The 27,756-nt window shown below is 47.3% G+C and overlaps 1 protein-coding gene across 4 annotated transcripts; it reads left to right on the plus strand.

Moving 5' to 3' along the window:
* The first annotated feature begins 17,307 nt into the window (after positions 1-17,307).
* On the plus strand, positions 17,308-25,939 carry MOB3C (MOB kinase activator 3C). 4 transcript variants are annotated; one of them, XM_043877691.1, is made up of 5 exons: positions 17,371-17,509; positions 18,500-18,669; positions 20,978-21,439; positions 23,406-23,608; positions 23,935-25,939. In XM_043877691.1, exons 3-5 carry the CDS (start codon positions 21,022-21,024, stop codon positions 23,962-23,964), a joined length of 651 nt encoding a protein of 216 aa, XP_043733626.1. In that variant the 5' UTR covers positions 17,371-17,509; positions 18,500-18,669; positions 20,978-21,021; the 3' UTR covers positions 23,965-25,939. The 4 variants fall into 4 exon arrangements, with proteins under 4 accessions (XP_043733625.1, XP_043733626.1, XP_043733627.1 ...); XM_043877692.1 differs by having other exon boundaries at positions 17,375-17,513; XM_043877690.1 differs by lacking the exon at positions 18,500-18,669 and having other exon boundaries at positions 17,308-17,509.
* Positions 25,940-27,756: the final 1,817 nt, after the last annotated feature.

Consider the following 27,756-nt stretch of genomic DNA (forward strand, 5'->3'; position numbering starts at 1 on the left):
TTAAAGTGGGGCCAAGCTAAGTATGCTTAAAGGTTCAGTTCAGCCACTGAGGAGCTCAGAGTTCAGCAAGGCAAGACACTGACGTGAATACTAATTGCAAGACCAGAGCTGTCTTAGGAGAGGGGCAGGGAGGGTTAGAGAACACTATCAGATGCTGTGGGGAATGCAGATCTTGCTTGACCTGTGGTACCTACCCTGAAGCACCTATGACTTAATAAGGAATCAAAGACTTATTAAAAGTCTCAAAGAATGTGTGTTCCATGCAAGACAGGACATGCTATGAGTTCACAGTTGGTCTCAAAATATATACATGTTAACAATACCATTAACATCTATTGCTGGGGTCCAGCCCCAGCAGGATCCAGGGGAACCCTCAGGATGAACGGCATCGGCGAGAGAAGACAGACACACACACACAGACGTTGCATAGAAGACGTAGCTCTTTTTTTATTTTTAGGATAGCTCAGTTTTTATAGAATGAATGTTACCTCCCCCTTAAGCCACCACATATTACATCAGATATTGGTCTGTGCTTCCGTCAATATTTTTTTCCCCATGTTTTTCCCCTAAGCATTCATCTAGAACGTTTCTGATTACAGAGTTTATACTTAAATATCCCGTACATAATCTTCTTGCTTCAATGGCCTAACATTCTCACTCTAACAAAAACAATGTTTCATAAATCTCAGGTATAGTGTAAATTCTTTGGACAATAAAGCAATACATGGGAAGGGTTACAGTAGTAACATGTTTGACATTTCTGAAAATAGTAGCATGAGAAAAACCTGATATTTTTCTTTACCTGAAACCACAAAATCTCAATTTACAATGATTAACTATTAAACAGCAAAAACACCTTTAAAGCAGCAAAACACCTCTATTAATAGTAAAATAATGGCAGTAAAGCTGGTTAATATAAATCTTCCATTAAAATCCTATATACCCCATTTTCTAATTTTACAAAAATACCCATAATATCCCATGTTGTTTAAAGAAAGGGGAACAATGAACAAATAGCAGCAAGGAAATAGCAATAGTGAAAATTCTTTCAACCAAGGAGCAAGTCAACTAAAGCAGTATATCTACTTCTAAATCTAAATACCTCTACTCTTTTCTATTCTAGAACATTATAATCTTTTAAGCAAGCAGCCAAACTATACCTGTGGCCTTTTCTTTTATGACTTGATGTTTATGGTCGTGTCCTGAGCCAGAGCAATCTTAAGCATTTCCAAAAAGGCTTGGACTTTTCCAGCGAGGCCTTATTACTATAAATTATCATTTCCAAAAATTAATAGAAAGCCCAACAACAGTAAGACAGAAGGAAAAAAGGGACATAGCAGGCCCCCGGGACAACCTCAAGGGGAAGAGCTGCCTTGCAGGTTCCTTTCTCGTCCTGTGACCTTGTCCCCGGGACAACCTCGAGGGGAAGAGCTGCCTTGCAGGTTCCTTTCTCGTCCCGGCGGCTCCCAACAATCTATTATTGGTGGCTTACCTACCATGTGCCAGGCATGATGCTGAGCCCTTTACCTGGACTGTATCAGTCCTTCCTACAACCCAGTGAGGTCACAGGAACCTGCTGATTGGTGGGATGTGCCACTGCTCCCCTTGTGCCCCCTGCCTTGCCCCACTTCCAGCTCAGAAAAGAGGGCAGCCTCCCAGTCACCTCTAACCCTAACTTCAAGCAACCAACTCAAACCTTTAGAAGCCATGAGTGTCTTGAACCAGCCCTTGCTCTGAAAAACAGGTGTGCCAATTTTCCTGCCAACACCTTAAGAACAAAATGCACTTGTTACGTATTTTTGATTCATCCAAACTTTATTTCTAAAGACATCATATTCTACCTAAAGGAGGACTTTTTGTGCTGTGTTTCATCCTGCATGGAGCATTTTGGTCTTGGCAGTTCTCTTAATATGGCAGGTTGAGGCAGCATTTTTACCCTATTCTGATAAAGGAGACTTGGTGCACAAAAAGGCAAGAGATGACTTGAAGGTCGCTGCATCAGGAACCAAGCCAGGAATAGAAGGCCATGCTCAGACTTAATGATATCATTTGTAATGTCCACTGAGCAGTCTCATCCCTCACATTCACAAAGCTACTTCTGAGCTCTCTGGGCCTCAGGTACTGGAAGAGCCACAAGAAAAATCAGTTCATATCACTTATATGAATCCTCCCAAGCTGTCCAGAGCTTTCAGAACAAAGTCGCTTTGGATCAGCTCACAAGAGCTTTCAGAACTAGTCTCTGGTGACTTCTCCAGGCTCATCTCTTGGTAGGCCCCACCCACTCCTTTAGCTCCCATCAGTCTGGATGACTGGCAGTTTCCTGAATATACTGTTCTTCCCTCGACTCTGATCTTTGCATAGAATTTGCAAGCTTTGAATGCCTGTTCCCCCTTCATCAAGTTAATTCTGATTTGTCTCAGCACTAAAAAGATCTGACACTGTCCAGTCACTAGTTTTCAACTGTGCTTCAAGAAGTCCTTACAGGGGGACTTCCGTGGTGGTCCGGTGGTTGAGAATCCACCTTCTGACACAGGGCATGTGGGTTTGATCCCTGTTCAGGGAACTAAGATCTCACATGCTGCAGAGCAACTAAACCTGCATGCCACAACTACTGAGCCCATGCTCTGCAAATGACATCTCCCATGATGCAATGAAGATCTCTTGAGCAGCAACTAACATCTGATGCAGCCAAATAAATTTTAAAAATATTTTTAAAATATTTTTTTAAAAAAGAAATCCCAACATGGACTTCCTGGTGGTCCAGGCTAAGACTGCACTTCCAGTGCAGGGGGCCTGGGTTCAATCCCTGGTCAGGGAACTACATCCTACATGCTGCAGCTAAATATCCTGCTTGCCGCAATGAAGATTGAAGATCCCATGTGCCACCACTAAGACCCAGCACAGCCAAATAAATATTATAAAAGAAACAAAGAAAGAAATCCCAACAGTTCCTGGGGGTGGGAGCCTGGTCCTTATCCCTAAGTCAACCAGAGAGAAGCAAACTTTATTTCCTGGGCTTTCCCTAAGCTGTCATTTGAAGAAACAGTTTCCAAGAAATACTGAGAAGAGAAAAAAAAGAACCTGGTCTAGTTTAACCTCCCACTCACCACAGCAGCCCTGCCTACAGCATCTCCAAATCATTGGGCAACTATCTGAAAACTTCCAGGGACTGGGAACTCTCCACCTGCCAGCTGACCTGGCCCCTGCAGGGACAGCTCTGAGTAATTGCAAGTTTGTCCCCACCCTACGCTGAAATCTCACCATCTCTCCCCACCCTCACTGGACTTTGCTCTGCCCACCATAGCTACAGCCTCCTAGAGAAGTCTCTTGGCTTTTCTATCCCCATTGCATCTCCTGCTGATGTGTGAAGATAGTGCTCACGTTACCTTGGAGTCTTTTCAGCAGAGGAAACAAACTCTGTCTTTCCTTATATGACCCAAAACCCCAGCCTCTGCTTCTGGACAAACTCACCAGTGTCTGCCTTACAGTTGGGGCCTGGAGTTAAGCCAAAGATAGCCTTGTGGGGTGACCAGAGTGGATTTGAGATGGAAGTCCTTTGGGAGTTGGCCTGGCCCACTTGTCAATGACCTCTCCACATTGCCTCTCACTAAGGTCATCTTACTGACTCATCCACCTTGTCCTCCCTCATCCTCATCCTCACTGCCATCCTCAGCTGTCTTCCCAGGATCTGTCAAACATGGCTTTTCCTACTGAGAGCTCTTTGCATTTGCTCCTATTTCCTTTCATCTGCCTGGTTTCAGCCTAGCATTCCATCACATCTTGACTTGAATTTTGCCTGGTGCCCAGAGGCCGTGTCCCTCTCTACGGATGTGATACTTGCTTTTCCTTGGTGTTCTTCTACATCTGCCCTGGCAGTAATCAGAGGTAAGTGATGTCCCCTCAAGCATTTCACTTACCTCCCCACTCCGCCCCCCACGCACACATACAAATTCTTGCCTTGGTTGAAACATCACTACTGGATCACACTTAACTTTTGGTTCACTGTGATTCCCCAAATCCCTTTCGTTGTTATTGTTCTAACATCCATGATTTGGCATGAATCTCCACCTTGCATTCTTATTTCTTCAACCTACATGTATTCTCCCCTTTTGACCTTGCCTCTGTTCATTGGAAGCACTGATGCTGAAGCTGAAACTCCAATACTTTGGCCACCTCATGTGAAGAGTTGACTCATTGGAAAAGATCTTGATGCTGGGAGGGATTGGGGACAGGAGGAGAAGGGGACGACAGACGATGAGATGGCTGGATGGCATCATCGACTCGATGGACATGAGTTTGGGTAAACTCCGGGAGTTGGTGATGGACAGGGAGGCCTGGCGTGCTGCGATGCATGGGGTCACAGAGTCAGACACGACTGAGCGACTGAACTGACTGAACTGACTGGTCAGGAGGGAAGTAGCTGACAGATCTTGCGTTTTGACACTGATTTTTCAGGGAAGAGAGGAAGCATGGAGGTGTTTTCCTGAGCCCTGCAGGGGCCAGGTCAGCTGGCAGGTGGAGAGTTCCCATCTCTGGAAGTTTTCAAACAGTTGTCCAATGACTTGGAGATGCTATAGGCAGGGCTGCTGTGGTGGGTAGGAGGTTAAACTAGACCAAGTTCTTTTTATTTTTTTCAGTATTTCTTGGAAAGGTCCACAGCTCCCAACAGATTCTGAGACATTTGCTTCCGCTATCTGTTTCTTCCATTTGATCTTTTTCAACAGTGCTATGAGGATAACATTACTCCCATCTTACAAATGACGACACTGGGGAGATAGCATTGTAGATGTTAAGAGTAAGGACTAAATTAAGACTCTCAGCTCTGCTTTTGGACAAGTTAATCTCTCTGAGCCTTTGTATTCTCACCTGTAAATTAAAAAATAATGATCGTATCTCAAAGAAAATGATTAAATGATATATAGAGAGTACATAGCACTATAGTTCACACACAATATAAGTGCAGAGTAGTGGCTGTTAGATTAAGTTACTTGACCTTTTCAAGGCTCACGTCTCCTATATAGAAGAGGTGGGAAACTTTTCTGGAACATAGATCTACTTCTGGAACACAAGTTGTTTTTTTTTTGTTTGTTTGTTTCTTTTAATCAGAGGTTAATTGCTTTACAATGTTGTGTTAGTTACAAGTTTCTATTGTGTTATTTTTCCTGCGCTATGTTTCCATTTTTAGACATTCTCTTCCAACAATTTAAAGAGGCTTGAGCAAAAAAAAAAAAAAAATTAAATGAAATAAAGAGGCTTGAGCAATATTAAGCATACCAGAAAGCATGACATTAGGAACTGGGGAATCTCAAGGCTGGATTCAGAAATCAGCAGGTTAGGAGCAAAGATGGGAAGGCTGGGTTAAGCCCAAACAGAGCATACAGGTTGGAGAGATCACTGTTTCCCTCTCCCTAACTACCAGGTGGCTAGACTCAGTGCCCTCAAGTGGGCAAAGGAAGGGAGGTGTGAAGGCAGGACCCAGAGCCTGGGAGCTGACCTCTGGGTCAGGAGCCAGGTGGCACTTGAAGATCCAGGGCAAGGTGCGGGGCCTACCTAATTATTTGTGGATGACTTATCAGACCAAGTTACTTCTGATTACAGATAGCTACTTATTTAATTCCTTGACAACTCACTAAACATAACAGTTTACAGCCTAAAGAAACCAAAGCCTATAATTTACTCCTCTGGCTGGACATCAGAAACTCCAAAAGAACTCGTCAAAGATGTTGATTCTTGGGGCCCATCACTGAAATATGGATTATTTTGGTCTGGACGAGGTCTGGGAAACTGTTTACTTAAAAAAAATATCCAGGTAATTCTGAGGCTCAGCCTGGTTTGGGAACCCCTATGATAGATTCGTGATTTTATAGGTGAGGAAAAATGTCCCAAACCAGGCAAGATGACTGCCCCTACATCATACACAGTTTTGGTGGCAACGTTCCTTCCATCCCTTTGTTGTAACTTTTCTCTGCACTTTCGTGCCAGGCAACACAACTGGAAAACATCTGAAAAATAAGGATTTGATTATTGTCTGCTTCTAGGGAAGATTTCTGGGAAGAGGCTAGCTGTTCCTAGCATGTCTCAGTTGAGCACCTCAAGGGACAGCAGAGGAAACCAGAGGCCCCAGAGACTCCTTAAGTCCAGATGGCTTCCTCATTTGATTGTTGAGAGCTGAGAATTCTCCAGGCCCATGACCCCTGGAGCCCAGTACTGGATTATCTATTGCACTGGGTTATTGTGCCTGGCCCCTGCAACTGCACGGAGAATTGTGTGTTGCCTGTGTAGACTGAAGTTCTCCATCCATCGTGTGTGCCTTTGCTCTCGCCTGTGGTGAGGGAGCAGACAGAGATGATGTATAGACAGCTGGGCAGGCAGCAGTGATGGAGAATGGTTGGGAACTCAGGCACAAAGCTCAGCTGGGGGACTCTCACCCCATTGAAGCTGGGATTGATTGGCTGGAACTTTCTCACCCTTCTCAGTTTGTCTCAGAGACAGCAGCCTGCACTGTGTCCTCTGGGAAGAAGAATTGTTTTCAAGGTCGGGGAAGCTCTGGGTATCTCAGAGATGTTCTGCCATATACCTTATTCCCAGAGGCAGGTGACTCTCCACTCTAGAAACCAAATGAGGACTTCCTTAATGGTCCAGTGGTTAAGAATTCGCCTGCCAATGCCAGGGACATCAGTTCAATCCCTGGTCCGGGAAGATCCCACATACCTCAGGGCAAGTAATCCTGTGCATCACAACTATTGAAACCAACATGCTTAGAGCCTATGCTTCACAACAAGAGAAGTCACCACAATGAGAAGGCCACGCATCACAAATAGAAAGTAGTCCCCATTCTCTGCAACTAGAGAAAGCCTTCACACAGTGAAGACCCAGAAAAAGAAACAAGTGACTCTCCAGTAGCCTTCTGTTTCCTGAACCCCTTCTGTCTGTACTTGGTCTTCTTCCTATTTCCTTCTGCTTTTCTACCTTTGGCTCACAATAAATGATGTTCTTTCTTGGGTGCCGGACACAGGTCTTATCTCCATATGTGTGGGATATGACCTGTCTAAGCAGATTTTGCAGGGGTATCAAAAAAGTAAGCAAAAAATCTAAGGTGGTGTCAAGGTTGCTGAGGATGGTTGAGGATCTTAATGATGTTAATTGCATTAATCTGGATCCAGGTACAAATGTCTATGTTCATCTACTTTCCCAGGAGGACATCTTCAGAAAAGAACATCTTCTTTTCTGAAGAAATAAGAAATTTTTTCCTTATTTGGAGAAATAAGAAAGAGATAGGCAGGGCGCCCTGTGTAAAAAAAAAAAAAAAAAAAGAAAGAGATAATAAGAAAATAAGAAAGAGAAATAAGAAACTTTCTCCTTATTTGAAAGGAGAACTTTCAAATAAGTTCTCCTCGCTAAGGTCATGTGAGTACACCTGCTAAGCCCTCAGGCAGTGTGGGGCAGGGGGCTGGTACACGAATGAGTTGGGAGGCCTGGGTTTGAGTCCTAACTCTGCCACTTTCAGGCTGTGCCCCTTGGCCAAGTCATTTCACATTTTGCTATCAATACTCACCTCCCAGGGTTGTTTCAGGACTCAAAAATGTCTAGCATGGTGAAAGCACTTTGTCAGCTAGAAAATTCCTTACAAATGTTAGTTGTTGCTACAGTGTTCCATAGGAGAAGGTAAAATAAGAACCCACTATTCAGGGTTTGTGATCCAATCGGAAGACAGAATCTCACAGCTTAAACAAGGAAAGTTGAAAAGTGTTAGTCACTCAGTCGTATCCAACTCTTGTGACCTCTGTGGACTGTAGTCCACTAGGCTCCTCTGTCCATGGAATTCTCCTGGCAAGAATACTGTAGTGGGTTGCCATTCCCTTCTCCGGGGGACCCTCCTGACCCAGGGATCTCCCGCACTGCAGACAGATTCTTTACCATCTGAACCACCAAGTGTATCTGCAAATCATGAAGAACTTTCTGTGCCAAGGGCTCCCCCCTGAGGAAGGTTGGTTCCAGGCAGCTGGCGTAAGACTGGCAGACTTTCTGGAAGAAGAGAGCACACGCCCTTTGTTCCCTTAGCCTTGGGCAATGATGCACTCTTAGAGTTGCTTCTGAAAAAGGCCCAAATGCAGCTATGACCAGCTGGAAAACAACTTCGGGAAGTCATGGGCGGTACTTGGTGTGGAATCCAAACTCCACGGGGTGCGGTGTAGGTCTCCACCAAGAAGAAGTTGCTGCTCACTGCCTGAATTTCAGCTTCCTGGAAGTGGGAGGACACCATTTTCTCACTTCCAGGAAATGAAACCAGGATGTTTCACCAAGGGGTTCTCCCAGACAGAGCCCCGGGGCAGAGTTTGGGGTGTCATCCTAACACATCCAGCGTTTTCTTCCCCATTTGGGGGAATTGTGTCTTCCTATTTCATGCCCCTCCCTCCCTCCCTCTGGAGGGAAGGACAAAACAGCTACAGAAAGACAAATCTCCCTCCTTTCCAGAGTTGATGAGAGGAAGAAATGAGAAAAAGCATCTCCAGCACAGGTGTAGAGAAGGTTCATGATGTCCACATCCTCAGTATGTATTAATATCTTTGGGCCGGTCCCTTTTGCTCCCTTCGTCTCAGTTTTCTCATGCTCTGTGGAGATTAGACCAATAGCCAGCGCCCTCCCCCTTTAAGAGCCACCCTCTGAGCTGCTGCTTGCTAAGCATCTTCGGCAGCCTCAGTCTTATGAGTTACGAAGTAGGACACCTGGGCCTTGTGGACATTCCTGGGAAGACTGAGACTTTGTCATCACCCACAAATCAAGAGCAAGATCTGCAGCTGACCCCAGTACAGAGCCTGCCATCTAATGAGCCCCCAGTACATATTTATGGAAAGAATGAATGAATGAAATAGACGTACTATCTCCAATGCTCCATGCTGTCTCTATAAGATGTTAAAACTATACTAATTCACCACTGTTATTACTAGAAGACATCACCTCAGCTCTCTTGAAGGTCCCCCATTTTTACCCCACCCCACAAGTAGTATGGGGAACAGAAAGAGGTTGTCTTAGCCCATTAGGCTAGTAGAATAGAATACCATAGACCAAGTGGTTTATGTGAAAGTGAAAGTTGCTCAGTCGTGTCTGACTCATTGCCACCCCATGGACTATACAGTCCATGGAATTCTCTAAGATAGACTACTGGAATGGGTAGCTGTTCCCTTCTCCAGGGGATCTTCCCAACCCAAGGATCTAACCTAGGTCTCCCATGTTGCAGGCAGACTGCTGGGTGGTTTATAAGCAACAGAAATTTATTCTTCATAGTTCTGGAGGGAAGTCCAAAAGAAAGGCATCCACAGATTCAGTGCCTGGTGAGGACCTGCTTCCTGGTTCATAAACAGTTGTCATCTCACTGTGTCCTCACATAGTGGAAGGGACAAGGGAATTCTCTGGGGTCTCTTATATGGGCGCTAATCCCATTTATGAGGGCTCCAATGTTATGGCTTCATCACTTCACTTCACAAAGGCCTCATCTCCAAATATCATCACATTGTGGGTTAGGTCTATCAGCACATGAATTTGAGGGGACACAAGCATTCAGTCCATAGCAGAGGTTCTCAAACCTTAGTCTTCTACATAAATATCACTGGGGAGCTTGCTAAACATCAGATTCATGGGCCCATCCCAGAGACACTTAAACAAAATCTCTATGAGAAGGACACAGATATCTACTTTTAGTGTGGTTCATCTTTTTTTTTTTTTAGTTTAATGGATTATGTTGCTCTCTGTGGTTTATGCACAGAGACACATGCATGCTCATGTGAAGAGAAATCACCCTGTATTTTACCCAGGACATGGAACAGAAAGTGTCAGACCTACCCAGGAACATATTCTTTTGCCTTTTTTCATTCTATGGATTTTATAAACTTCTCTTTTAGATTTATATTAGGTTTTATGAGCATCCCAGTGAGATTGCAGGATGTCTGAAGAAACAGAAGAGCTGTGATTTTTGTAAGAATAAACAGGCAGAAACTAACCAACCTGATGGGGACAGCAAACTTAACCAGCACTAGCTAATAAGATGATATCATTCAAACAGTGATGAAACAAATACATTTCAACTTTCATTTCCTTAATCTGATGATGTTTTGCCTCAAAGTGATGATAGAAATGGTTGTCCAATCTCTTATAATGTTAGTTTCCTCATCATCTCTGGTTTTGTAGACTCTGAATGTATTGCATTCCTTTGCAATTTAGGTTTGAAAGTCTTGAGGTTGGGCTGGTCAGACACACTCTTTCTTCAGTCTAACTTCTGGTGCTCAACTCAACAAACCTGAGTTGACCGCAGAATTTTACCATGTGTTTTATATTTTCATATGTTTTCATGTTACTAATTAGTGTCCTTTTCAGCTTGAAGATCTCCTTTTAGAATGTCTTGTAAGGCTGGTCTAGTGGCGATGAACATCCTCAGCTTTTGTTTGTTCACTTCATTTCAGAGAAACAACTTTTCTAAGTAAAGATTCTTGGTTGGAAGTTTTTCTTCCAGCACTTTGAATATATCATCCCACTCTCTCCTGGCCTGATTAGTTTCTGTCAAGAAATCTAGTGTGGTTCATTTTTAAACATTTTATTGTTGAAATGTCAAACACTGAGCCAATAATATCATGAACCCAAGTTCCTGTGACCCAACATAGAAAAATTTCAACACATGGCATTCTGGTTTCATTTATATCCCCACCCACTTTCCCTCTAAATCCTGGACATCATACTGTTTCATCCATACTGCTTATGTTTATATTTCTAAAATATAAGTACTTAAAAAAATTCCTAAAATAACAATAATTCCTTAATATTATCAAAAGTGCAACCATATTCAAATTTCCCCAATTGTCTCATAACATTTTTTAACACTATATTTACTGAAATCAGATTAAATTTATTCATTAACATAGGGGAAATCAGTATCTTTAATAAAGACAAGTATGTCTATCTGAAAATGCAAATCTTTCCATTTGCTTATCTTATTTTGTATCCATCATGCATGTGTGCTCAGTCACTCAATCTCGTCCGACTCTTTGTGACCCCATGGACTGTAGCCCACCATGTTCCTCTGTCCATGGGATTTTTCAGGCAAGAACAGTGGAGCTGGTTGCCATTTCCTCTTCCAGGGCACCTTCTCAATTCAGGGATCAAACCCGCGTTTCCTGAGTCTCCTGCATTGGCAGGCAGATTCTTAACCACTGAACTACCTGAGTGTATCCATCAGTGTTGTCTTAAAGTTTTTTCATATAGGTTTGCATCTCTTGTTAGAGTTATTATTAGTTATTTTATCATTTTTGTTCACATTGTAAGTGGGACTTTTCTTTTTCCATTACATTTTCTAGCTAGCTATATTTTTAATATAAAAAAGCTTTTAATTTATGTATATTTTTGTACTCTTCTGCCTTACTGACTTCTCCTACTGTTTATAGCAAAAATTTTAGTTGACTTCTTGGGTTTTCTAGAGAAACAACCATATTGTCTGCAAATAATAGACGTTTTCCTTCTTCCTTGTCAACTTTTAAACTTCTAATGTCTTTCTCTTACCTAATTGTATCAGCTATATAATGTTAAGTAACAGTGATGACATGGGCATCCTTGTCTTGTGACTTTAGTAGAAATAATGCCTGAATTCCTGCTTCACAATTACCAGTGTTGAAAAAAATAATATTAGTTCCCTAACTATTCCATTTGGATCTAAAAAAGATATATTTTTTCACATTAGGAAAAGTGAACTTGACTTCTATCTTACAGAGTTACTTTTAAAAATCAAGAGTGTTGATTTTATCAAATGTTTTTCTGACACCTATGGAGATAATAATTTGATTTTCACCCTAGATCCATTAATGATGAATTTCATTATAGATTACCTATTTTTTTGTGTTTTTTTAAAAATTTAAGTACAGTTGATTTACCATGTTGTGCCAGTTTTAGGCGTATAGTAAAGTGATTCAGATATATATTTTTTTTCCAGCTTCTTTTCTTTTTTCTTTTTTTTTTCAATTTCTTTTCCATTATAGGTTATTAGAAGATATTGAATATAGTTCCCTGTGCTATACAGGGAATATAGCACAGAACATAGCACAAAAAACTGATACAGAATAAAAGTCCTTGATATTTATCTATTTTACATATAGTAGCTTGTATCTGTTAATCCTACAACTTTTCTATTTATAGTTGGCTTGTTCAAATTAGGCTCCAAATAAGATCCATACCTTGTAACTGGATATGTCTTTTTTAAGTCTGTTTTTTTACCTTTTATTTTTTAATAATTTTAGACACACACAGGAGTTGCGAAACTGATACAGAATTCCCGTGTACCCTTTGCCCAGCTTCCCTTAATAATAACATGTTACATAGCCATAGGAGAATTGTCAAAACCAGGAAACTGGCATTAGAACAATACTATTAAAAGTATATACTTTATTTGGATTTTACCAGTTTTCATATGCACTCATTTTTCATTTGTTTCCTTTTGTGTATATGAGTCTATGAAATTTTATCATATGCATAGGTTTGTGGAACCATTGTCTGGATACAGAACTGTCACCCAGAGAAAGTTCTTCATGTTACATCTTTTTTTAAATTTACTTTATTAAAGTATAGTGATTTGCAATGCAGCATTGTGTTAATATGTGATTCAGTCATATATATATATATATACACACTTTCTTTTTCATATTGTTTTCGTATGGTTTATGTGCTATGTCTTTATAATCACATGTTTCTCCCCAACTCTAATTCCTGGCAACCACTGATCTGATCTCCATCACTATAATTTTGTTATTTTGAGAATTTATATAAATTAAATAATTTAGTATGTTACCTTTTAAGAGTGAAGTGTTTTTTTTTTTAGAATTTTTTTTTTTTTTTTTTGCAGTGCTGTTCAGCTTTTGGGATTTTAGTTCCCAGACCACGGATTGAACCCAGGTGGCAGTGAAAGTGCCAAGTCCTAACCATTGTACCACAAGAGAATTCCCTAAGACTGAATTTTTCACTCAGCATAATGCCCTTGAAAACATCCAAGTTGTCACAAAAATCAATAGTTGATTTATTTTTATTGCTGAGTAGTACTCCATAGTGTCACTTTTAACTAAGAGGTTCCCCACTCATCTCTTGTTTTCTTGCCATTTATTTATTGAGAATCTGTCTTATAGAATTTTCCTCATTCTGGATTTTGCTGATTTCAACCCCCCAGTGTCATTTCACTTGTTCCTCTATTCCCAGTCCTTCCTATAACTGACAGTTAGATTCCTGGTCAGAATCAGATGGGTTTTTTGTAAGGAACCCCCATCCCCACTGGCAACTCTGAGGCAGGTGTTACTGAACACACTTGGAGAAAGGATGCTGTGGAGGAAGGAAGAAAATGCCATGGGGACTGGCGCAGGTGGAGGAGGCTTTCCTGTAGGAGAAGGGCCTTGAACTGGCATCGTACTCCAGGCAGGCAGCTTTGGAGGCTCAATGTGAGGCTCCACTGTGGCAGAGGATCAGATCGGGTTGGACAGAACTTCCTGTGCCAGCTTCGTGGTGGGCTCTATGGAAGACTGAGCCTGGGATACTGGTGAATCTCCCCCCCAACCCCAAATATCACCTCCACTCCTGAAACACTCCTGAGCTGAGAACTAACCCAAGTGACTGGAGGGTGTGCAGCTGGAGGATGGGGCAATGCCTAGCAGGGCCATGTTGGAAGTCAGGTTCAGGGGGGCAGGGAGGGAGCTGTGAAATTGTCCTAAGGCCCCTATGCACCCTAGGCTTCTGCTCTTGCATTGCAAGTGGATTCTTTACCACTGAGCCACCAGAGAAGCAGAAATAGGCTCAGAGAGGTCACACAGAATTTTGATGTACATGCTTCTCAACCTTAGCTTCCCCTATCATATTCCCTTGAACCTTGTCTTCCTCAAACTAAAGAAAGTCCAACCATAATTCCTCTTACTGCCATGAGAGGTGGGCTTTCCAAGGGGCACTAGTGGTAAAGAACCTGCCTTCCAGTGCGGGTAGACATAAGAGACGTGGTTTCGATCCCTGGGTCAGGAAGATCCCCTGGAGGAGGGCATGGTAATCCACTCCAGTATTCTTGGCTGGAGAAACCCATGGATAGAGGAGCCTGGCAGACTATGGTCCATAGGTTCGCAAAGAGTCGGACACAACTGTAGCGACTTAGCATGCACACACACACCATAAGAATGTCCTTTGCTTTTTCCTCAATGTGCCGGGAGTAAAGACCCAGGATGGGAGATTCTGCCTTCTGGGCAGAGAGGGACAGAAACTGAAATAGAAACATTTTCTCGGGCTAGTGAGGAGACGGTGAGGTCCATTAGGCTACAGGAACAGCCAGATGCCTGGTGGGGTGAACTGGGGATACTATTGCTCATTCTTGGAGGAGTGTGGTGTTGGTGGGGGAATCATTTCCTGGCATAGAACAGGCTGGGGATTCCCATGAAGAGGTCACTCTGTATCAACAGAGTCACTGGGTACAGGCCCACAGAGGCAGGAATAGGAAGCTGGTCTTGATAAGGCACTTGGAAAGGTATGTCTGGAAGATGCTTTTGTGGCTGGAAGATGGGGGAAAGCTGAGGCCCAGAGAGGGGCAGAGCCTTTCCCAGAGACATACAGCAGGGCAGGAGCCCAGGTCTGGATACCACTCCAGGCCACTTGATTACCACGTCACTTGATTCTCCCATTGAGAAGCCTGGGCCATGCAGTGGAAGAGGATATTTCCTCAACTAGGTCCTTGCTGACTCCTGCCAAGCTTCAGAGATGGCCTTATGTGAGGACTTGTCATACTCAGGACACAGTGTCAGGAAACTGTGCCTGTCCTGTATCAATATGTAGTGCTGTGGTGTTTCAGCATGCCATCAAAGAGGGCTGGAGTACCCCAAGGACACACAGCTAATACAAGGTAAAGCCAGGACCTTGTTCTCCAAGGTCTGAGTCTTCTCAGCCTCAACAGGACCTCCTAGAAGAATACAGTGTCTTGAGCCCAGACTGAGAGCAACAGGAAGGGTGTACAGGTGTTTGCAGAATCTGGGCTGTCTCTGGCTTCTCCCAATCCTTCCACATGCCTCCCATCCCACATGCCAGCCTGTTGGTTTGTATTGAAGCAGACACCCAGGGGCTCTGTGGATAAGCTGGGAGCTTCTGAAGTTTCTTCAAAATGGATCATCTAAATTTCCCACAATGTAAGATTCTGTGCTTTTCACTCTTTACCAAGCAAACTCCTGCCTATCTCATAAAACCCAATTCAGAGGTACAGCAAATGACCATGTATAAAGCCACAGAGAGAGTCACATCACATTCCAAAGAATCTTACAGACCATGATCTCTGACCACAGTGAAATATAATTAGAAGTCAACAAGAAAAATATAAACCTCCCATAGGTTGAGAAGCTAAAAAACACACTTCTAAATCATCCATGGGTTAAAGAGGAAATGACAATGAAATTATGAAATATTTAGAACTGAATGATAAGGAAAGCACAAGCAGTTTCTATTTCCTTTGTAAAGTCAAAGTCCCTGAGCCCAACATGCCAAGAATCTTCTGCACTCCCCACCCTCCTCCTCCCAGCTCTGGGTCCCAGGAGGCTGACCTCTATGGGCTACATCAACTGGTTCCCTTGTCCTTGGCTTCTGGTAGGATTTGGACAATGGGGAAACCTTCCCAGAAATCAGATGGAGGGCAGTGAGGCCCCTTTTTACCCCCAGTCCTTCACAGTATGATTTGCTGTAGGCAGGGTGTGCCGGTGGAGCTCAGGCCACAAATCTGGTCAGTAGTGCCATCCTCATGGCTCCCACTTTTACCTCTCCCTCCCAGCACCCCTCCAGCCTTGGGCGGACAGCAAATGGCTGCTAATCCTTTTGTGATACGCAATCCTTGTGGTTTTCCTACACCATGACTATGGCTCTAAATACTGCTTTCTTTAAACTCTCCTCGGAGCACCCACTTTGGGTATTCCATGTGTTTCCTGCTGGTAACGCCACGCTTACCAAGTGCTCACTGTCAGTCCATAACCAAGTTCTCACACCTGGATGGCTCAGCTCTGATCTTGTGTTATCTCTGTGTGTTGGTCCCCCACCCCACCCCGGGCTGACCCATCAGCACCTAAGTTCACCACTGGGTCAGCTCCATCACCTGATCTCCCCATTCTCGGTACACAAAGTCATACTCAGTAAAGGGTATTAATCATGATATCAAACAAATGAAGGACTAGGTTTGAATTCCTTCTGTATACACTAGAACATGCAAATGTTCGCTTATAGAGGATCTGGGGCAGAGTTAAGACTCAGATATTGGGGTGGGGGGGAGAGAGTGGCAGCTTTAGACTGGGGCAAAAATAGGTATTCAACATAAAATGAATCTTTAGTTCATTTTTAAGACTCCAGTGTGTTCTCATGCCATCCAGCAAGCAGACGTTCCAGACACAAGAGGAGCCCAGTGGGGTATCTGGGCCATGTAAATGCCTCCTGCCACTCTCCCCACCTGCTCACCTCCAGCACCCCTCCAGAGTAACTTCTGCAGCCCATCTGTCTGCCTTGGCCCTCCTACCGTAGAAGGCTGCCACCCTTCCCTCCCATCCCAGGGCAGAGCCTGCCAACTGGTCCCTGGGCCTGGGACCCACAGTGCACATTCAGTGCTTCTGCAGGGTATGTGTTTGCCCTCAGGGGGAAAGAACCCAGGTAGAAAAATAGGGAAAGCAAAACAGGTCTTGAAGGGTTTGGATCTGATTAGAAGAAAGGAGGGAAAAGAGATGTTCTAAAGTGGAAATAGCTGGAACAAAAATGTGGGTGAGTGAGGGGAAAGGGTGGAAATGGGATGATTTGGCCCAGGAGTGAGGAGAATCTGCCCAGCCTGAGCCAAAACCCCAGCCCTGGTGAGTGAGGTGAAAGTCTGATCTGAGCACTCTTGGGAGCCAGTCCTTTGAGTGCTGAGGTAATGGTTCCCAAGGCGGTCGTTCATTCAATCAGCAAATGGGTATTAAGTGCCTGCTATGTGCCAGGCACTCTGCCAGAAGCTGAGGGTATGGGAGTGGATGGCAGATCTGATCTCTAATTGAGCTCAGCGACAAGGGAAACACTGACGATTCTAGGAGGGCAAGGAAACCACCATTATCCAGCTCCAGACAGAGCTGTATAAAATGGGTTTGTCCCCATTTTACAGTCAAGGAAACTGAGGCTGCCTCCTTGACCCTCCTAAGAGAACCAGCTCCAAGTCCTTTGGCCCTGGGAAGCTGGGGGAGCGATATGGACTTTCCGGAAAGGCGAAGGTATTGGGAGGGGGGTCCTCTCTCCCCGCCCCTTCCCCGCCCCTTGGCCGCAGCGTGGCGGGGCCGAGAGGGCCTGGGCGGAGCAGGCGTCGCCTTGGGGGCGGAGGGCGACAGCGGGCTCAGCAGGGCAGGCAGGCGGACAAGCGAGAAGACCGGCACCGCCGGGAACCTGCAAAGGAGAGAACCACGCGCTGGGGATGTGACTCCGCGACCAGAGAGGACTCGCGCTAACCCACCCGGCGGACCCCGTGAGTGAGTTCCCCCCGCGCCCCGCCGCGCACACAACCCAGCCTCTCTTCCACTTTCATTTCTTCGGCTGTCCCGGCCTGGCACCGTCCCCAGGCGACCTGCGCCCGGAGCAGACTGCCCACAACCCTGGTTCCGGGGTCCGGGACTCGGAGCTGGAAAGTCAGGGTGGGGTGGGGGCGCGTCGGTTGAAGAGGGCGTGTCTTCGCAGGCGGAAATTTCAGGCCTGCTCCTCTGGGTCCTACGGCCCATCTGTCCTGGCTGCTGGGCTAGGGAGACGGGGGCGTCAGGTGTTCTGGGAGAGGTCGAGGAGTGGTCGTGGGTGGCCGAGCGCCACGGGGAGGAGCTGGGAGTCCTCGTCTCGACTTTTATCTTGGATTTCTGCTCTCAGCGCTCCCGCCCACCCCCACCCCGCTAACACACATCGGTCTACTCTAGGCTGGATTCTGGTTTCCAGCTGGGGCCAGGCTCCTGAGTCAGGACTCGAGGAGTGGCAGGTGTGGCCCAGGCAGGGGGCTGAGTGTCAGAAGCAGGCAGAGCTCCTCTGTGGCCTTTATTTGGGAAATGCAGATGCCCACCCAGGGAGCGAGCCATCACTGGCCACTTTAGGAATGAAAGGACGTCCAGAGTTAGGAAACAGGGGCCAAGAAGGGGAATAGCCATGGTTCCAGTGAGGGGACAGAGATTCTGTGAGATAAGAGACTCACTAAAGGAATGAGAGTGGGAAGTGAAAACAGACAAGTGGCCCGGATACAAGGGCATCTATCCATGTTCCCTCCCTCAAAAGCTTTCATTTCCCCGGGGAAAGACCCAGGCGTTGACATTCTGCAGCAAGAAGGTGGGACCCTAGCTCACTGGTTAGGACACCCAAGTTGCTGTGGAGTGTGGGGGAGGCACAGTGTGTTGGGGGAACAGGAATTAAGTTGGTCTAGTGGATGGGAAGATGCTTCCCCTTTTCCTTCACTCCCCGCCTCTCTCCTTATCTCCACCAGACCAGTTGCAAGCAGCTAGGGCAGGAAAATGGCCCTTGACCAGTTGTCATGCCCCAGCTTATCCCAGTGTCCCATTGTGCCATTGGAGATGCCCTGCTTGTGACGTGCTGAATGAACCCGGGCTCCTGAAGTCCTCTTCCGGGGCCTCAGTTTCCTCATCCATTCAAGAAGTAAGTGAGGCCAATTGATTTCTCAGGACTATTTCAACTCGGTGATTCTTGCTTTTGAGCTTTCCACAAAGCCTGAGCATCCAGTATGTACCAGGCCTGACCTAGGCTGGGAGGTGAAGCTGGTGGAGGACAAAATGACCAAAGAGTAGTCTCCACCCGAGGACAAAGAAATCTGGGTGCAGTAGAGGAGGCTATGGGAGGAGGTAGTGTTCAACTTGACAGTGGGAGTCAAGCCCAGGGACCAGTGTAAGAAAACATACAGAAGCAGGAGTTGGGGGGCTGTCCATGGATCAGGAAGAAGCCCAGAGTGGTTGCTCTAGGGAAGTGGGGCAAGAAAACTAGGATGAGATGTTGAATGCCAGGGTAGGTTTGTTGGTAGCTGTCGGTGAGGGTGGCTGTGCAAAGGTGGAGAGCCCAGGGAACCAACTAATTGTAGTGTGATTTTGGAAGCTCCTGCCCTAAGAATAATGTGAGTTTCTTTTCTTTTTTTTTTTTTAATTTCGTGGCCATGCCACGTAATGTATAGGATCTTAATTCCCTGACCAGGGATCAAACCCATGCCCCTTGCATTGAAAACGCAGAGTCTTAACCACTGGATGGCCAGGGAAGTTCCCTAAGCAGAATTTAGATGCAGGGGCATGTGAAGTGTGGAAATCTCCTCTAGGGTCAGGAAGCTTGGGTCCCACACTGAGGACTTCTTTGGGTGAGAAGTTGAGGGGTAGCAGATGGATGACCTGCCACATCTTGGAGGTTTTTTTCAAGATGACAAGATCCTGCGGGGAGACCTGCCCGTACTCTCCAAATTCCTTTCATTTTACTTGACTTCTCCCCTCCTGGCCTGTGTGTTATGTGTACAGGGAGGAATCCTTGTTTCACACTTCTCCACTAGCTTGACTTGTTGTCTGACATGACAACCCACATGTGCCTTTGGTTACACCCAGTTGTCACCTTGCTCCCACCCTCCTTTCCCCAAACCTGACCCAGTATTACTAGAGGTGTGAGAAATGAAAATACTACAGTGTCAGCTCTGAGGTCAAGGCCAGGCTTTGTGGCTGTTTTCAAGCCTTAGTCTAGGGTTAAGAGTTCAGGCCTTAAATTGACCAGGGTCAAGGCCAGGTCAGAGTTCAGCCTGGAGCAGCTGAGTGCTTAGCCTATTCTCAGCCTTAGTGCTCGGTCTGGGGTCAGGATCAGGGTTCATGTGGCTAAATTCCAGTGGGTACCTGGGTCCCTGCATTTCCCAAGAGCACAAGCACTCAGGGAAAATGAGGTGATTACTCTAGAAGTTCCAGGAACTTGGCCTGTGAGTGACCCGGGAAACTGCATGGGCCGAATCCCGCCTGCTGCAGGAGTCACCCAGCAATGGTGGACGACACTAGAACCCAGGTCTCCTGTCTCAAAGCCTAGGGCTCTTATCATCGTCCCCAAAGGCTGTTCTGAGTCTGAGATCCTTCAATTCTAAGAAGCAAAGCAAATTCTGAATTCTGGATGGTCCCAACTGGATGATGTGACTGCATTTTCCTGCCTCCCAGTGAGGGCCAGGCACATAGTAGGAGCTCTAGGAATGTCTACCGAATGTCAGGTGCAGTGGGAGGGGCCAGTGGCTTGTTCTGGTTGGGTTTCAGGCTGGAGAGGCAGGCTTGGGAGCAAAGATCTCCAGCCACTGTTGGAGGAAGTGGTGCCCTTCTAGACCTGCCACCCTCCCCCTCTCCTCCGGTGCCTGCAGTCACATTCAGAGGCCACCCAGCTGGCCATCTGAGAGCTCTTTCCTTTCAGGGTAGTAAAAGGAAAGGACATTTTTGGTAGAAAAGTCCCTCCTGCTCCCTGGGAATCCCCGGTGGCCGGATGGACTACGGGATATCCCAGAGGAAGCCGAGGGTGGGGGCTCCCCCCTCTACCCTCAGCACAATGCCGGCAGGCTGTCCCACGCTGTACCAACTGGCCTGTGAGATCCCCAGAGATCATTTCACCCAGGCCCCTGCCTCCTGCAGGAGCCTCTGCCAACTCTCTAATAGTCCACAGCAAGTCTGAGGAGCACCTGTTTGGAGCCTAGGCCCAGCCCTCTCTAAGACACAATGAAAGTGGAGAGGAAAGAAAAGAGGTGGGAGGGCTGTGAAAAGCTTGGCAGGGGGAACCAGGGGAGCTAGCAATAGGGCAGGATACTGAATTGAAGGGATGAGGAGGCTTTAGATTCCAGGCTGAGAACTCCAGGCCAAAAGTCAAGAGGTGAGAGGGCAATGATGTGGCGGAAATCAAGTCCATTTGGTAAGGACCTGACCACCGTGCTCCCCTCTGCCCTTGGCCCTGGCAGGGCATCCGCAGGTCCTGCCCTTGGCCCCTTGGCCCAGCCTGGCCATGGCACTGTGCCTGAAGCAGGTGTTCTCCAAGGACAAGACGTTCAGGCCGCGGAAGCGCTTTGAGCCAGGCACGCAGCGCTTTGAGCTGTACAAGAAGGCGCAGGCGTCTCTCAAGTCCGGCCTGGACCTGCGCAGCGTGGTGAGGCTGCCGCCGGGCGAGAACATAGATGACTGGATCGCCGTGCACGTGGTGGACTTCTTCAACCGCATAAACCTCATCTACGGCACCATGGCCGAGCGCTGCAGCGAGACCAGCTGCCCAGTCATGGCCGGTGGGCCTCGCTACGAGTACCGCTGGCAGGACGAGCGCCAGTACCGGCGGCCGGCCAAGCTCTCAGCGCCGCGCTACATGGCGCTGCTCATGGACTGGATCGAAGGCCTCATCAACGATGAGGATGTCTTTCCCACGCGCGTAGGTGAGTCTCGCCTGGCAGGCAGGTCAGGCTCCTTTTTTGTTGTTGTTTTGTTTTGTTTTCTCTGGGGCCTCTTTTTGTCTGAAGCTTGAGTGTCCCTCCAGGGACCACCCAGACAAGACCATGATGATTCTCAGAATCTTCCAGAACAAGTGCCTCAAGGTGCTCCTAGCAAGTCACCCTGTTTGGGCTAATCTGACTTGCTGCCGCTTGGGAGTCTTTTCTGACTCCTGGCCCCAGGAAAGGAAAGGGGATCAGGACTGGGGGCCAGAGAGCATCTCCACTGCAGTGGGCCTTAAGGGAAGAATTTTTCCATTTCAAGCCAGTCAAGGAGCCTTGTCTTAGCTCAGCTGGGCGGCCTGGAAGAGTGAGGGTGGAAAGGGGAGATGAGTGACGTCATCCTGGCCCTGCTTCCTCACTCAAGGGCAGCCGGAGGGGGCGTTGGCTTAGAAGCTAAGCTGGCATGACCTTATGTTCATCACTGCAGCCCGCCCTACCTGGCCTCCTGTGCATCTTTGTTAAGGTTATGGGAATCAGAGATGGGCGGGCCAGGGTGGTCAGGCCCAGAGGGGAGAAGTCTGAATGCTGAGGGCCTTGAGTCACAAATCACCACCCACACCCCTCCCCATTTGGTGGCCTGCCCTTTCCTGCACTATTATATGCAACCCAGGTATCTTCATTTCACAAGAGAAGAAACAGGTGGAGAGACGGACAATGCACTGAATCAGGAGGTACTCAGAACTTGCTCAGGTCTTGTGGGACCCAGGACCCCGAGTCTAGATGGGCAGGACAAGTCTGAGGGACCTGGGCTGGGCCTGGAAGAGCTCACAGGGAGACAGGGCTCAGCCCCACCCGAGAGCACTGAGGAAGGGGAAGGGCCTCATGGAGTAGGGTGAGTCAGTGTGGGCCTGTGTCTGAGCTCTTGTTCCCTTTTAGTTTTCACCCCCAGGCCTGTGAGATCCCAGATGCCTGTGCCTTAACCCTGGGATGACTCTGCCACAGCAGAGAAGAGGGTGTAGCCTCAAATTCAACTGTGAGCATGGGAGATGGTACAGAAATTGTGCCTTTTTCACAGAGAAAGTCCTTGGCTTTCTTGCTGGCAGGGTCTATAGCATTTATTTGAGGGGTGCTTCGATGCAGTGCAAAAAGGGCTTGAATCCCGCCTCCAGTCTATACTAATTAATAGTTATGTGGCCTTGGGCAAGTGGTTCCATGTTTATGCACCTCTGTTTTATCAAATCTAGAGTGGCTGCCATATCCATTAGCATACCAGGCTAAAGGTGCAGAGGACCCAGCACAAAGCCTGGCTCACAGATGGAAGGTTCTTGCAAGTGTTATTGAATGTTTGAAGGACTGAGAAATATCCAAATTCATTCTTGAAGATTTAGGAATTCTCAGGATTGGGGTCTGGGGCCCGCTGTGTGGATGTTGCAAAGGGGAAGAAGTCAGGTGGGTTGGAGGGGCAAGTCAGGATCAGATTATGAAAGGCTTTGAGCAGCTACCATGCTGGGAAGACAGGATTCAATCCTGAAGCCCCATACTTTTAAAAATGGCCCCCCCCAAAAAAAAGTGGGCCCCAGATATTGATAAACTCCCCTTGGAATTGCATCCAACAGTGTTGTGTGTAAGCACCTACAGATGCATATGCTTCTGGAGAGAATTGTGGCATAACTTCCATCATAGTCTCAGCAGGGTTGGTCAGTGATCCAACAAGGCTATAGAGTCCTGTTCAGGGTGATGGGGAAATTGGAAGATGATTTGTATTTCAGCAGCGGAGAGGCACAGTGAGCTTTGTGCTTCATTAAAAAGGGAAGTATGGGAGAAAGCAAACCTTGATCTCTGTTTCCCACAGGGAAGTATGCTAGGGAAAGAGGCCATCCTGGGCGGTGTGGGGGAAGGGCAGGGTTGGGCAGAATTTCATCAAAAGGTTGCTGATGTCTTGTATTTATCTGCCCATCCCACCCCCTAGGAGTTCCCTTCCCCAAGAACTTCCAGCAGGTCTGCACCAAGATCCTGACCCGCCTCTTCCGCGTCTTTGTACATGTCTACATCCACCACTTCGACAGCATCCTCAGCATGGGGGCCGAGGCGCATGTCAATACCTGCTACAAGCATTTCTATTACTTCATCCGCGAGTTCAGCCTGGTGGACCAGCGGGAGCTGGAGCCACTGGTGAGGCTAAGCCCCCACTGCCCTCCCCTATCAGGGCTAGCCTCTGTGAGTTTTCAGATCCAAAGGCTCCGTGCTTTAAGAAAATCCAATACCCAAGTGGATATATTAGGGGACCACAACTCATTTAATAGTGGATTTTGTACTTTAATAGCGAATTCATTCAAGTATCAGTTTACAGACACAGGTCTGCATCCTGGAGTTGGGGGGTGGTGGTGGCAGGCAGGGGCCAGGCTCAGGCAGAAGAGTTGCCAGGGCCTGAAGTTTGGGAAGGGGCTGCCTGGTACACTGAGCTCTGACTGACTCCTCCCCACCTTGTGTCTCTGCAGAGGGAGATGACAGAGCGGATTTGTCACTGAGCCCAGACCTGGACCTTGTTGACTGTCAGATGGACCATCTAAACACAGAGTGTCCAGGGGAGGGGACCCTCAGAAGTCTGGTGGCAGAGGGACCTTAAGGCCCTGGAGCCCCTCCACACATCCAAAGTCCCTGAACTTCTGGTTCTCAGGAATCTGCCCACATGTCCTCCTGACTGCTTGGGAGTAGAGAAAGGAAGAGCTTAAAGGCAGGCAGACAGGAGGAAAGGAGGAGCTAACCCCGCAGCATGAAGTCTAGAGGGTTTCTGCTCTGACACTTGACCCTTCCATGGTGCTTCCCAAGCCTGTTTGGGGAGTGTGGATATGGCTGAAGTGATAGCAAGAAAGGTGCAAGAGCATGAGCAGCTGGTCTGTGAGTGGACACAGATGAGATGAGTATGTATATGTATGATATTGACTATGGGGTGTGTCTGTGAGAGCAAGCTGCCTTAGACCCTTCCTGGCACATGGGCCCTCCATAAATGTTAGGTAAATGGATGGATAGATGGAAGGAAGTAGGGACTAGGGCCTTCAGACCATGACCACTTAGGAATGATGACAAGTCAGTCACCCCATTTGGTGTGCCTGACCTTTGTGTGTTAAATGCACAAACTGTGGTTGTAGATGTAGCTCCATATTTGAACCTTCCAAGCCACCATTTTCCATCAGCATGACTTCTGGGGAGCTGGTAGGAGTTAGGAAGGGGAGCCCTATCCTGAGTACCTAAAATCTTGGCCCACCATCAACACGGGTTCGGATTTGCTCAGCCAGAGATGCTCATGCGCTATCATTTCCCTCATCCCTCTGCCTCCAGGAAGGCCTAGTTATAAACAGCCTCCTAGGCATCAGGGGTGATCTCTCATGTCCACAAAGGTCCTCTGTCCTTAAATCAGGAATCATACACACCAATCTAGCTCCCCAAATCTCCAGATGTGGTTGTGAGGATCTGAAACCCAGTAGAAGATAATCCTCTAACTCACAGAGCTAATGAACTTGAACTGGGAAACTCCAGAGCTTTATCTCCCATCTGGGATATTGAGGACCACACAGCTGTGAACAGACTCTTCCAGGCTTGGAGAGCCCCCATCCTGCAAGTACCTGCCTCCTTCCCAACCATCACTGAGACATTCCAGCTGGTTGGATTTCAGAGCAAAGCTACCCACAGAGAAACTGGCATGGTCATTCAGCTCTTACTACTCAGCACCTCCATGTCCAGCCCTGCACCCAGACATACAAGTGAGAAAACTGAGGCAGGGACAGGGCCCTCCTCTCCTGGAGACAGTGGGCTGGGGGGCCAGGATGGAGAACCAGAAGGAATCAGGATCATCCAGTCTCGCTTACAGAAACATCCGTGGACACAGGAGAAAACTGAAGCCAGAAGAGATGTGGGAGAAATTGTCCAAGGCCTCCCAGCAAAGCTTTTGTGGAGCTGGAGTAGAAACCAGGGGTTCTGACTTTCACCCCAGGCCTCTGGATTGCCACACAGGGAGATGAGAGGCACTCCAAAAGAGTCTTTGACAGCTCTCTCCAGAACACAGCTGTTTTTTGCTTCGAGCAAGGATTGCTAGCCTGATGCCAGAGTACCCCACCACCCCTGTGGTCTGCTGGGGTTGTCTGCTGAGCCAAGCCTCCAAAATCATGCCCCTCTCCATGGCCCTGCAGCTGCCAGATCCCTGGGGAAGCAGATGGGTCTCCTGGGGTGAGCCAGCTGGACCTGGGACAGCTGCCTCCAGAAATTCCCAAGGGAAACACTGGCTCAGCAGCTTTGCCAGAAATTCTGGCATGGGGCTGGGGGTCCGGGGTTGGGGGGTAGTCAAAGATTCTCCCAAAGAGGACTGTGTATTGGGAGTTGGAGTCTAGGCTACTGCCAGTGCTGATTATGAAGGGGGGGGAGCGGAATGGGGACAATCTATTTTTTGTGAAACAGGGGGAAAATTTATCTTTGTTATTTTTGGTAAAATAAAGGAGGCAAACTAAAGGGCCTGGTGGGAAACTGTTGTCAGGGTGCCACATGGCTCCTGGGCAGGCTGTGGAAGGAACTGGGCCAGAATGGGGCAGAGAGGGCTTTGTGTCCTGAGATCCTGGGCCTTGTGAAGGGCTGGCTGGTGTAGTCATGTCTGGCCCAGCTTTCCAGGGTGGAGACACTGAGCTTTTCCCAGGGCTCTGAGAATTCAGGACCTAGAATTCCTGGGCTAGGCTAGAAACCTTAGAGTGGAGAGGGCTGGGCCTTACCTTCGGGGAACTCAGTCTCTTTGGAGAGTCATTGTTTCAGCTCAGGGTGCCTGTCACTGGTCACTCTTACCCATCCTATTAATCTGGGTGGTTTATTGGAGCTAATGGGTTAAGGGACAGGACAGAAATACAGCCCTAATCCTAATCAGAGCAGAAGAAGTTCTTAAGGCTGTTTGTTGGGTGCTGGTTAGAGCTTCAGGTGGGGGTGGCAAGACATAGGCTGACTCCTGAGTTTATTCCCCAGGGACAGCTGACGCTCTTAGCTCAGGTCCTGCTATCATTCCACAGCCCCTTACCCCAACTGCCTAGATAAAGAGTTGAAAAACAGCTTGGTTCTTAAAGAGTCAGCAAAGACCCACCTAGAGCTCTTCTTTCTCCCTGAGAAGGAGACAACCTGGCTTTATGCAGTGGCTCTCCTAGGAGGCAGAGACCTGGGTGCGAGTCTCAGCCCAGCCCTCAAAATACTCTGGCACATTCCTTTCTCCTCTGAACCTCAGTTTCCCCCATCTCCTTCATGATCAGGTGTGGGAGTAAGGGACTTACTGATTTCTAAACTCCTGGTTACTCAGTTTGGATCATTCACAATAGTAACAAATACTATGTGTTAGGTATGGGCTTCCCAGGTGGCTCAGTGGTAAAGAGTCCACCTGCCAATGCAGGAGACTCAGCAGACATGGGTTCCATCCCTGGGTCAGGAAGATTCCCCTGGAGAAGGGAATGGCAACCCACTCCAGTATTCTTGCCTGGAAAATCCCATGGGCAGAGGAGCCTGGCGGGCTACAGTCCATGGGGTTGCAAAGAGTCAGACATGACTGAGCGACTGAGCACACAACCTGTGTTAGGTAGAACTCTAAATGCTTGACATGTAATAGCTTGTTGAATCATTTGTTGCCTGGCTACCTTCCTGATGCCCAGTGTCCCTCCTTTCGTTGCTGTAGGCGTCTAAGGCCTCCACTCTGCAGCCCCTTCTGGCTTACCAGAGGAGGCCCCAGTCCAGCATTCTATAAGGTGGCTTTGCTTGCACACCTCCTATGACAGGTCACTCACTACTTCCTCAATTACTAGACTCAGAAACTTCAGGCTCTGGGGTCACAGTTGTTCTGGAATACACCATATAAAGGTAGATTTATCTCAGAACTGTGTGGCCAAGACCTGTACCTTACATGACAATGTCTGAATACATCAGAAAGCCCTCACGAAACTACTTTGAGAAATTCAGAGAGGGATGCTTGGAGAAGACGACGACAGAGAAAGAAGATAAAAGAGAGAGCTGGGGCCTCAGCTACACGAAGAAAAGAGCCCCCCATAGGGCAAACTTTGGCAAGAGAGGATCTGGGAAGAGGCAGTGTATTGAATGTAGAAAGGCAGTCAGGCTGCAGAAGGCTTTGTTTTCCTGTTGGCTCAGGAGCCATAAAAATATTTGGAGCAGGGAATAGGGAATCAAGCCATTTGCCCCACCCTGGAGCAGAGCATTCACCTGCTGAGTAAAGGATACCCCAGCATCCTTGACCCTCATGAACACTGCAGCCTTTTGGAGGTTGTTTCCTGCTGGTACTCCCACTG

This window comes from Cervus elaphus, chromosome 20, assembly GCF_910594005.1.
Source record: "Cervus elaphus chromosome 20, mCerEla1.1, whole genome shotgun sequence".
Lineage (NCBI taxonomy): Eukaryota > Metazoa > Chordata > Mammalia > Artiodactyla > Cervidae > Cervus > Cervus elaphus.

Coding starts and splice junctions, on each gene's coding strand:
- MOB3C (XM_043877690.1), top strand. CDS start 21,022: ATGGCACTGTGCCTGAAGCAGGTGTTCTCCAAGGACAAGACGTTCAGG. Junction 21,440..23,405: donor TGTCTTTCCCACGCGCGTAG/GTGAGTCTCGCC, acceptor CCCACCCCCTAG/GAGTTCCCTTCCCCAAGAAC. Junction 23,609..23,934: donor AGCGGGAGCTGGAGCCACTG/GTGAGGCTAAGC, acceptor GTGTCTCTGCAG/AGGGAGATGACAGAGCGGAT.